Consider the following 12,286-nt stretch of genomic DNA (forward strand, 5'->3'; position numbering starts at 1 on the left):
TCTCGTCACCTTCGGTGTAAACGCACAGTAATATACCCTTTGCATATGTTTTTAATTTAAATTTAAAAAGAGAAACAAAAAAGTAATGCTTCTACACCAAACTTCTTCAAATTGTCGTCAAATTTTGTATATTTTTCAAATGACAGTTTACTTGTAATTTATTTAAATGCATTTTCTTGCCAATATTTAGTATTTTAATCATTGACGTAATAAGCTTGTACGAAATACTTTTGGATGTATTTATGCTCATCTCAGGAAGGGTGAACAGTTACAGAGATTGTAATCCCGCACAAAGCACTGAAGCTGAATATTTAAAAGGGGACTGTCTTTGTAATTACTGTCCTGTGCCGAACGACCAAAAATGGCTTAATTAAGAAATCAAAGGCACTTACAATTGATTCTTTTGTAGGTTTTAGTTAGATAGCAGATGACTAATAACATTTTCTTGTCTAGTGGCAAAGTGCCCTTTCTAATTAAGCCAGTCCTTTAACTCGGTTAAGGCAGCCAATGGTCAGACTAACAACAGCTGTCCCTTAGACCTCTGCGGGATCAGATGAGGGTTACTTAAGCAGATTGAGAACCAAAAGAAGGTCAGCAGGTAGTCATTGTAATGGCTCTTGTTTGGGATCGGAATGATGCTTTTTATAGATTAAAAGAGCACCGCTGCATTTGCTTGAAGAACACTTGGTGCGCGGCGCATTCATTTAGTGTGTTCGGGATTAAAAAATTCATTGTGCCTTCTTCCACTTCTTTTTCACATCTCCCTCTCTCTTCTATTCCTGTCCCCCATCCCCCTCTTCCATTAGGTAAACACCGGTCACACGGCTCAAATCACAGTCAATTTTGATCTCATTTGCATTGAGATGCTTTTGTGAGCTGGACGAAGCGAGCTGTTTTGCAAATCACTCCACATTGTGTTTTGATTCTGTGAAATCTATTTCCGTGCCGTCTGAGAGAGCTCCATGCGCGCTGTCTGTCTCTCTCGCTCTTTGCTTCTCACCCCCACTCTTGCTCTTCCCGGGCATGTGCGCGTCTCTCTCTCTCTCTCTTTCTCTCTTTCCCTCCCTCTTTTTTCCGCGTATATACATGCACACTTTTCCTCTCCCCTACCTCACACACAAACGCTCAGCCGCTGTCACTTGCCGCTGGCTTCTGTCAGAGTTTCTCTCTGATTGTTTTCAGAGCAGAAAGTGCTTCGCGAAGAGCGCGCAGAAACAATGTGCCGCTCCTGACCAACACTGAATGGATTAGCCTGCTATTCAGAGCACTAATGAGATTACAGAGTCACAACAGACATGGGTCCTAGCGGCATGGTACCTTTTGTCGCGCTTCTTGAGGAGTGTTTTCCTTGTCAGTCCCTCAGCACTGGAAATGGAGCTTTGAAAGTGACCGAGGTGGACCCAGAGCAGGCGGATGCCAGGGATTAGACGCGCACAAGCTCACCTATGTTGGTTGCGTGGTGGTTGAAGTGGTGGACAATATGAAGTACCAAAAATACATAACAGTGATGCAGATGGCCATGGGAGTGACAGCCTCCAATAAAGACAACTGCATCCCTCCGAAGAGACAGCTGTGGTGAGTGCAAACAGAACACTTTGGGAAGTGAGCGAGCGAGTGTGGAATGGGAGGAGAGTGGAGTGTGACGCGCACCCGAGCTTTTGTCAGACTTTTGAATGCAAAACGAAGGGGAAAACAAGAAATGTAGAGAAAAGAAACTGTTGCTTTGTCAGCTTGTGTAGAGCAGTATTTCACTTCTGTTGATCAAAGTGAGTTTTTGCTCTCTCTTTCTCATGTCAAACAAATTTTCCCCTCATTTCTTTTTTGTTCTTGTTCGCTTGTGACTTTTATGTTTGTCTCTTTGACATGATGTGCTGTATTGGTAACTTTTAGTACTCATTTTTAGTTTCTTATACTTTTTTCACTCACTGATTGATTTGATAGAACTGGTTTTACATATGCTTTTATATTGATTTAGATATTGACTCAAATATTTAAGATTGAGGCACATTCTCTAAAAAATAATGTCATTTTTATTCCATTGCATTGGGCTTGGTTATTTTTTTTATTTGCATTCTCCAGTGCCTTCACACTGAATGCACTCAGACAGCTTATTAATCACATGGGTGCAGCCACTCAAATCCATTTAACAATTACCTCTCAGTGCATTTGCAACATTCTTCCAAATGAAAGAACAACGTTATAGACATCCACTGATTTTACAGTGGCGTGTGTTCATTATATTAATGGAATTATTGTGCGATGTCTGAGCAATGGTTGAAGCTGGTTACTGTTCATAGAAAATCTTGAACTTTCTATTTATTTTTTTCAGTTTACATTTTTTGTTGCAATGTTTTAGTCATACAATCAAAATTCAATCCTATCAGAACATCTGCTGGCATTAGAACCAGTAGTTTTTTACTTGAGGGTGATTCAGACTTTCATATTTTGTATCTTATGCGCACCAGCATTATTTTTATGTAGTATTGTTAAGGTGCTAAAATGATATATTTCATCATGGAATTCTGTGAGAGAATGAACACCATAATATAATGAATTATATGTGATGAGTTTAGAAAACATATAGAGGTGGTTTGTGTGTATTTGATGTGTATGTCTTGCGTTTTAGGGACAATGTCTTGAGCATGAAAACCTTTTATCTTGTCACTTGTGGTCTCTTCAGAAGACTCACAAGGGTGTGCCTTACTGTATGTTGGCACCCCCACCTCTCCCCATCAGCACAGCAGTCACGTGCATTGGTAAAGGGGGTTGGTTTTTCATCAGAATTACATTACATTATTGTTGTGATGGAGGAATCCATTCAACCAGCTAGGTTGTGGTTATTGGCTTTCTGCTGCTTCCTGCTTCTACTGTGCGCACAGTAAAACTGAGCGTGTTGACAGTGGGAGGCAACCGTTGTTTTGCATCCTCCCAGATGTCTCTCTGTTGCCTCCTGCAAGCCATTGTTTTCCCAATTGCTTAATGATGCATGAACTCACTCGGAGCCATCACGCCCCAAACTGAGTAGGCATTTGATTTGTCAGTTTTGAGTGCAGTGGATTTTATATGTAACCTTCTGAAAATGGAATTTTGTTTTTGAATATTGCAAGATTATTTATAGAGACCAAAACTGTTTGCATGAAACATCACGCCACACAAAACTTAAAAGCATGACTTTTTTCTACCAAGGACTAAAATGTTAAGGACCAGATCACAATAGACAGTTAATGTAGTTCCAGACCATTCCATATTACAAAAGTACAAGAATACATGTTTTCTTTTTTGATACTCTGTCAAACATTACAATTGAGTAAATTCTCATTTTACCTTTTTTATGAGCAAGTGCACAATATTCAGTTCAATTCTTTTCATGTTTATTTTTATAGCACTTTTACAATGTACATTGGATCAAAGCAGCTTAACATAGAAGTAGTAAACTGAAACAGTGTCAGTCCAGTTTTCAGAGTTGAAGTTCAGTTTAGTTCAGTTCAGTGTGGTGTAATTTTCACTGCTGAAACTCCAAACACTGAAGCAAATCCATTAATGTGCAGCTCCTCAAGTCCCAAACCAAGCAAGCCAGTGGCGACAGTGGCGAGGAACAAACTTCAACAATTGACCAAAGTGAAGGAAAAAACCTTGAGAGAAACCAGGCTCAGTTGTGCACGACCATTTCTCCTCTGGCCAAACTTTTTGCACAGAGCTGCAGACTAGGCACTGGAGGCTGAAGAACACTGGACGTTCATATTAAGTATGATAAGTATCATAACTGTTGTCCAGTTGGTACACTTAATTTTAATGGACCTCTTTATATATTTTGTTGACTTTAAGTAATTTGTCAACCAACTGTCGTTTGAGTATTAAGTTAGCTAGTAGTTGGTCGAATAGATGAATCGCGCAGCGAGGATTGCAGAAGAAACCAGGAGCGCTAGCATTTACAGTGAGGGAATGACATCCGATGCGGTACAGAGTTTGTTGTTTTCTTAGAAATAAGTTATATTGATTACGTATTATATAGATTATTTACATAATGCTTTCAGCATATTATAACAGCTTGACACCCAGTGATAAACACAGTTATTCTGCAAAATTAAGTGAGCGGCGTTCGTCTGACAGGTCCATTTGCGATAGCACCCTCCCAATGGATAATGGATTAGATGAAATGGCCAAGCATCCAGCCCGAAATATACAACTATCTCATTGAAACTCTAAGTGATTTTACAACAGTAGAGTTAAAGGTCTACAAGTCTTTGGATGCCTACAATTTTACCCTTCAACAAGCAAAACAACTGCATTCTGATAGCGAACTGCACCTGTACGGCAGGGTATGTAAACTTACACTTTTACATTTCATTCTAAGCATTCAGTGTCCGCGGTTTAATTCACCATATTTACTGTTTTTGCTGAAATCATTGCTGCAATAAAAAACAAGTAATGTGTATGATTCAGCATAGCCTGAACTTACCTGATATAACATGAGAACTGTAGAGTCAAGCATTTTTAATTAGGTCCTCTCTCCATTCAGCTCCTCTGTTGGCTGTTAGCCAAAGACGTCTGCGGTTGGCATTAAAAGCAGTGTGGTGTACGGTAAAAGTAAAGTTTTCTATTTTTGGATATGTTTTGCCATTCTAACGCACAACACGACATATGTGCTATTGCAACCGGTCTTTTTTTTTGCTACTGATATACGCAGTTGAACCTGCTTGACGTCATATGTGACGTAGGTTGGTAATTCCCCTATAAGTTGACACCTTGCAATGTTATTTATAGTCAGTTGAATATCTAAAATACAATGTTAGCAGATATAATCAGCAGGCTATCTACAGTGCTAATACTCCAAAATCTGATAGTTTACTATACATGCAATTACGAAGCTACTATCCCTGAGCATGACCTTAACCCATGTAAATGCTTTATATAATCCAGTACTTTATTATGGTTGGTACACTCTATGTACACACACTGTTTAATGTGCAACAAGAAATTCCAAGGAATACTGTCAAAATTAAGTGTTACGTTACATTGCACAAAGAAGGATTTCTTTGAAATCAAGGTTCAAAAATTGTCAGTTGTGCAGTTTCTTTATATACTGTAAGGTTCATGTTTGTACTTAAAAGGCTTGGTAATTTGTAATGGTGCATATTTGTACTTAATGTACATATTTATTAGTTAATTGTACCTTTTGGAAAGATACTGTCACAGTGATAGCTTTTCTATGTATATTTCTGAGACCATGTGATGGTGTGACATTACAAACCCAGACTGGTACAATTTCAGTTAGACTGTAGTGTTCACATGCCATAATATTATAGTCAAACTGCAGTACAACTTTTGAATCGCATATAAACACACTGAGAGATTCAGAATGACAGTGCTGATTCTGCCACAGACACTGCACTGATTGACACTGATTGCTCTCCACCTCCTCTGTGCTGTCATTGTCTCAGGGACGTGTGGTCAGGGTAAAATAGCTGTTTCTCTCTGTTTGTTTTTGACACGCACATGTTTCTACTCTGCTGTGAGATTGTAATCTCCTTTCAGACGCTTTACGGCACTGTGGGGGACAGATTATACTGGGTTTACTGACTCATGACTGCCTCATCCCTGCCTTCTGGCTCTTACTCTGCTGCCTGGAGGCCTCCTCATGTGGAGCATCATTTAAGGAGGTTTAAGCCCAAAGTATTTTTTGGTTTTCATGTTACACCAAGATATGTGAATGGTACTGTACTGTGTAAAGTCATACAGTAGGTGTAAATCCTGAGGGGTCAGGGGAGACAAGTGCTGTGTGGGTTATCTTTACTCCCCTGATCTCAAGTGCTGAATGAAGAAGTTCCAGAATAATGCTGAAATTGTTGTTTCGAGCCCTGCTTTTTGAGCCCGGCGTTACACTTATAAGTACAACTTTTACTTTTGTATGATTTGTGCCCCTTCAAAAATTACTCTTTGCAATTCTAGGTGACATATGACCTTTGAATTGTTTTAGTACTATGAAGGCCCAATCCCAATTCTACACCTTAGCCCTTCACCTTACCACTACCCCTCGTTTTGCGCATGCCTGTGAAGGGGTAGTGGTGTCCCAATTCTCTTTAGCTTGAAGGCGTAGGGCTAAGGGCAAGGGTATACACCCCTTCAAACAAAGATTTTTCAGGACCACACTCGAAACCAAGGGGTAAGAAAAATTTCCAGAATACACTAGCCACAGCTACACCCGGAAGAAAGGAGATCCACAAATTAGTATTTTTGTCATTATTACAAATTTTTACAACAAACAAACACGTTTTAATATATTCATAACCACGTTCGTGTTTTACCATCATGCTTTAAAAAAAAAAAGAAAAGAAAAACCACTAAATTTCGCCATCTATTCGCGATCTAAAAGGTGGAAACACTATACTGGACCATTCGTGCACCATAGAAAAAAAAACAGTGGTGATGGAACAAGAGCAACAAACTACTGAAGACAGCAAAATAGATAGCAGATATCTATAGGGATAACAGGGAATGAAAAGCAACTCAAAACTGTAGTTTAAACAACTACAGAACAGTTCTATCAGTCACCAATATTAGAGGCCATGTGCTCTCCAATACTTTATTTACAAGCTTGTTTTTTAGTTGTTTTAAATGGGAGCGCTACATTAAAAAAAAAAATTCAGGTGGCATTTATTTCATGCTTGTCTTTTTTAAGACTTAAGAATGCCAAGAGTTGAAGAAAGTTCAACTTTGGGTATTATAATCAGTGACATTTTGTATGTTATGTATGTTTGTATGTTACAACTAGCATGGCAGGCACAGCAATGAAAAATGGAGAATAATAAATGGAGAAATAGTCTTAAAGGCACAGAATATAATTTTTACCGCAAGAGGGTACATGAAGATGACAACTGCCCCAAACTGCCTTTGTTTGTTGTTAATATATTCACAACAAACAAAGGCATTGTTTGATGATGCTGTGTCCCATGAATGAGTGTGGAATACTGGGAGCTGTCGTCTTCATTACATCCTACTGGACTCCTGTAGAAATCATGTCCATGGGTGAGCTAAACTATTTAAAACTTCTAATAATGGTAGTATGAAGCAGTTTAAGGCTGAAAGTCGTTGAGACTGAGTGATGGACCTTTATTATGACACAGTCAACCACTTTTAATTCTTCCAGCCGTGATGACAGTGGAAGCAGCAGCACTATTTTAACATCCTAAATGCATTCTGTTTTGCTGTCTTCATTATAACATATTAAAGCATTTTTTTAATGTTTACCCTGTTTTCTATAAAACCAAACCATAAATTGAGGGTATATGACATGATTAGCATAGCGACGCTTGACAAGGTCTATGTCACTAGTTAAAATGGCTTATTTCTCTGTATTCGTCTAAACATTCTGTGAAAAATTTGGGATATTGTAAGTACATAATTCGGCAAAATGTATAACTTTTTGAGTGTTTTTTTATATTTTAGTGAAAAAAAACAACTTATTGTGCCTTTAATCTACAGGGTGGGCCATTTATATAGATACACCTTAATAAACTTATTGGGAATTTCACAAAAAAAAACAATGGTGTGCTTGGTTTTAACCTAACTTTATTCTTTCATGAGTTATTTACAAGCCCCCTCACATATACTAACATATACTATCCATATAAATGGCCCACCCTGTATATTATGCTGATATTTTATTCACAAATTATCAGTGAAATCAGTAAACAGTACTGCAGATATTCTGTCATTGCAATCATCATGTCTCATTTCAGAAAACAAAAGAAGTTGCTGCTTTGGTGAAAAACACAGTTTTAGACATTATGCTGTAGTGCCTAGTTGTTATGATCCTTTTCACAGTCAACCGTTCTTTCTCTCTCTGTTCTCATTAAGCCATTTGGTTATACTAAGGATTTCACTCTGTTTAGTCCTGCAGCACAACACTGTCCTCTAAATGCGTCCCACTTTATGACTTTCAGACCTACCTTAACTTCTTACTCATGACTCCTTTAAAAAACCTGCCCGCAGGAAGCGATGAGAACATACGGCTTTAGAGTTTTTGCACCTTGTGGGCTGGCCTGGACAAGTATGACCCTCTGATCTTTGAGTCAGATCTGCTTTCAGCCAGGCTGACTCATAGTTCTCCCCATATTGACCTGCAGGATAGAAACAACATGCAGTTGGTCACCAAGCTGAAGAAGCATCCTGAGGGTGTGTGATATAATGTTTAGTCATAGCAGCAGAAAGTGCCTCTCTTTAATAACACTGTTTTGAAGGGCTCTATCAGTACACTTATCTTTCTAAGATTTTATTGCCGGATAAAGCAATAGCATAGATATAGATAGATAAATGGAAGGATGGATGGATAGATTATATTTCAACTAGATGCAGTGCTTCCCTCACATATACTTTACTTGGGTGGGCCGCCCAGGTAAATTAACAGCCGGCCAAGTATATTTGGTGTTTAATTTTTTTAATATTACCATCCTTTCACACTTTTTTTGGATCTGCCCAATAACCAAACATTAGCGATTGATTAATTTGTGGAAAATCTTCTCTCGCCCTACATGTTTCCTAATTCTCGTTGTGTGCGCGCAAGAACTGTCAACGCTCTTACAGACAATCTCACATGCTCTGCAGAGACCTACAGAGACGCGCCTTGTGAGACTTAAAAATGCATCCTTCTGGAGTTTCTCCTAAAATGTCCGGGATTCGGCTTTTGGTTTCGCTTTCTAAGCCATCGTCATTTTTATTTTAAGCCTGATTTATTTTCACTTGGCTTTGCAGCTGACAGCATGTGCACAGCCAAAAGACTGAGAGAAACATAGAATTAATTCTTTGATCTTAACGACTCAGAGAGGACGAAATTACATCTAAACTGGCTGCAAAATATTTGTACACCATTAGAAATTGTTAATTAACTAAATAATCTACACTTTTATTGTTGTAATCTTTATACTTTTTAGAGATTTTTATTCCATAGATGTTTTTATTCTTTGTCATTTATTTCTCATTTGTATATTTGTATATTATATGTCATTTGTATATATTTTTTAATTTGATGATGTTGATATATTACATATTTTTTTACATATCTAACATGCTTTGGCAACACTGTACAAAATGGCAGCAGCAGATTTTACCTGTCAGTGGGTGCACATGGCTCCTGAATAGAATAAAAGTAAAACAAAAAGTGGATTTCTTTTTTATTTCAACAGTCTTTAAAAAAACAAAAAACCATTGCAAGTATATTTCAAACCTGTGGGAAGCACTGAGATGCCAATTCAATATTTCTCATTTAGTTTAAAGGGATAGTTCACCCAAAAATGAAAATGTATACAGTTTTTGCATACGCTCAGGTGATTCCAAACCTTTATGAGATTTTTTTTTTCTGCTGCAACTAAAGAAGATATTTTAAAGAAAGCTGGAAACCAGAAACCATTGACTTCCATAGTAGCAAAAACAAGTACAATGGAAGTCAATGGTTACAGGTTTCCATCTTCAAAATATATTCTTTTGTGTTCAATATAAAGAATTCAATAAATTAAGGTAAATTAAGACAGACTTTTCAGTTTTGGGTGAACTATCCCTTTAACTTAAAAAGAAGCAAAAAAAGTAAACTATATAGGCATTAAAAATAAATAAATAAATAAATAAATAAAAGTAATACTGTATATGTCAAAACACACCAAATTGCTATAACTTACACAATTATATTTTTAAAAAATCCCTTGGCATTGTTCATTTAAAAACTGCTCATTTGCAAATCCACTCTTTCAGTCAGAATGGGTAGAGGGTGGCCGACACACTAAGCGCGGGTCTCTGACCGTTGCACTGTCATGTTTGATACACGTCTGTATCTCTAATCTCCCTCACCATCTGTCGAAGCTGTCTGGACCAACCTAATCAGGCCGTCCTGCTCCTGGTCATTTCATGTCAAAAGTCACCGCTAAGATTATTTACATTTATCCCATCAATCTGACTATCCACACAACACACAGATTTACACATGCTGGAAGTTTTATACTTGCTCTAATATTGTTTTGTAGTGCTGTGACTCTTTCGTGGCATTAATACGGTTTTCAGGATTATGGTCGTATAAATGGTTATCTTAGGTTAGCAGAGAGTCTGTGCAGAGTTAATGGTATTGATGGTTGGACATTTATATACAGTTTTATTTGAACAGTTTCTGTGGCTCAGTGGTTAGCACTGTCGCCTCACAGCAAGAAGGTCGCTGGTTCGAGTCCTGGCTGGGTCATTTGGCATTTCTGTGTGTAGTTTGCATGTTATCCGTGTGTTGGCATGGGTTCCCCTTAAATACATGCACTATAGGTAAATTTAATAACTAATTGGCCGTAGTGTATGAATGTAAATTGGTGTGTGTGTGGATGTTTCCCAGTACTGGGTGCAGCTGGAAGGGCATCCGCTGTGTAAAACATATGCTGAATAGTTGGTGGTTCATTTCCGTCTGTGGCAACCCCTGATGAATAAAGGGACTAAGTTGAAGGAAAATGAATGAATAAATGAAATATTAATACATTTGAATTCAATTAAAAAAAAATTTAATATAAAAATGATTTATTTAAAATTTTAGTAGGTATATCTCTTTTTCTGTGACATGATTTATCATAATATACTGGAAACATTTCTTATTACTAGCATTGTGCTTCTTGGTTTTTGGGAATCTGTGATATTTTTATCGGGATTCTTATGTAGATGTAGAAATATGAAAAAAAGCAGCTTTTTATTTGAAATAAATCGTTTGAACTATTAGAAGTGTCTGATCAATCTCTAAATTGTAAAGCTGGATTATTTTTATAAGAATTTACATAAATTGACAAAAAATAGACTACACACACCCATAGCGGTGGACTTAGTGATTTGCAAGTCCAGGTATGGGGTCTTCGCATTGAAACTCAAAACATTCTCTTTCTCGTAGATATATACATATACCTTTTCTCTGTAGATTATTATTATTATTGTAAATAAACTGCATGTTAAAAGTTTTTTTAATTAATATATATATATATATATATATATATATATATATAAAGTATATAAACATATTTAAAGTATATTTTCCTCTTAATGTAAAAATTAAATGCAATACATTCACAAATAAAAAGACAAGTTCTAACTAACTAATTTGCAGTCATTTAAACTAAATTAGCCATTTGTGAATAGATTTTGATATCAATAAAAAAACATTTAAAAAAATTTAATTCATGATACATTTTTTTTCATTCAATCAGTTTTTTGAATCGGCAGCTGTTAATTTTCACTGGGCAATGTTATTTTATTTGAACAGACTCTTACTACTCTTAACGGTTATATATAGATTTTACAACATTTGATAGAACATTTATAAAAGAGCTTTATGATTTAATATATGCTTCTTGGCCTTGGTCAGGACCCCCCAATTCCCCAGGGCCCTAAGCAGCTGCTTATCTCACTTATTGGTTAAGTATAACCACAAAACAAATCATGAGTGAATATTTATTTGAATCTAGAGGTTGAAAAAAATCATACTGAGAGGAATCATCTTTAAAGCTATCTAAATAAAGGTGTCTATATCAAGTTTTTGATATATTTATAGTAGGAAATTTATAAAATATCCTCAGGCAACACGATCTCTGTGATTACTGATTTTTTTTTTGCATAATAGAAAAATCTATAATTTTGACCAAAACAGTGTATTTTTGGCTATTGCAATAAATATACCCATGCAACATAATACTGGTTTTATGGTTCCTCTATTATACATATTATACAAATTTAAACTTATTTCAGCTAAATTCCAATTAATTATTTCTAATTTTCTAACTTAAAACAAACAAGAAAACTTTATAACTCTTTTTGTAGTATTAATATTTTCCTACAGTAGTTTTATGATTGCATGATCATCCCAGGCCAGCAGAGGGAAGAAAGGTGAAAGACATAATGTCCTGTTTTTCAAGGCCACAGGAGCCTGTGCAGTGTTAATGGAGATTAAACTTTGAATGATGGCTGAAGAGGAGGAATCATACTTATATACTGCATCTGTGATCTCTTCTTCTGTGTATATATCATGAATCTACTTCAGTTCTTATCCACAAGTCATTTAAAGAAGTTGGTCAAAGACTGAGGTGTCAAGTTTTAAGAATCTGGATGCATTTGCAGATTTCCTTTGACCCTGATGTCTTTGGTAAGTTGGACTTGATTGCGCTGCAGAAAGCAGAAAGCTCTTCGTGCCAGGAATGGCTATAGAGCACAATGTCATATGAGACTGTTTGGAAACACCTTTTGTTACTGTTACTTGTTAACTCATGCAGGAACATTACTA

At 36.7% G+C, this 12,286-nt stretch overlaps 1 protein-coding gene across 12 annotated transcripts in view; it reads left to right on the forward strand.

The window, feature by feature from the left end:
* Nucleotides 1-1,150: 1,150 nt before the first annotated feature.
* Nucleotides 1,151-12,286, forward strand: part of tjp1a (tight junction protein 1a) — a 186,034-nt gene continuing 174,898 nt past the window's right edge. For 8 of the 12 annotated variants that reach the window (XM_056461575.1, XM_056461579.1, XM_056461580.1 and 5 more), the window contains exon 1: nucleotides 1,152-1,575. In XM_056461575.1, the coding sequence (XP_056317550.1) occupies nucleotides 1,481-1,575 (95 nt within the window). In that variant the 5' untranslated portion in view covers nucleotides 1,152-1,480. Of the gene's footprint in view, nucleotides 1,576-12,286 lie in introns of all 12 variants that reach the window. The other 4 variants (XM_056461581.1, XM_056461588.1, XM_056461587.1 and 1 more) reach the window with 2 other exon arrangements.

The sequence above is a fragment of the Danio aesculapii genome, chromosome 7, assembly GCF_903798145.1.
Source record: "Danio aesculapii chromosome 7, fDanAes4.1, whole genome shotgun sequence".
Lineage (NCBI taxonomy): Eukaryota > Metazoa > Chordata > Actinopteri > Cypriniformes > Danionidae > Danio > Danio aesculapii.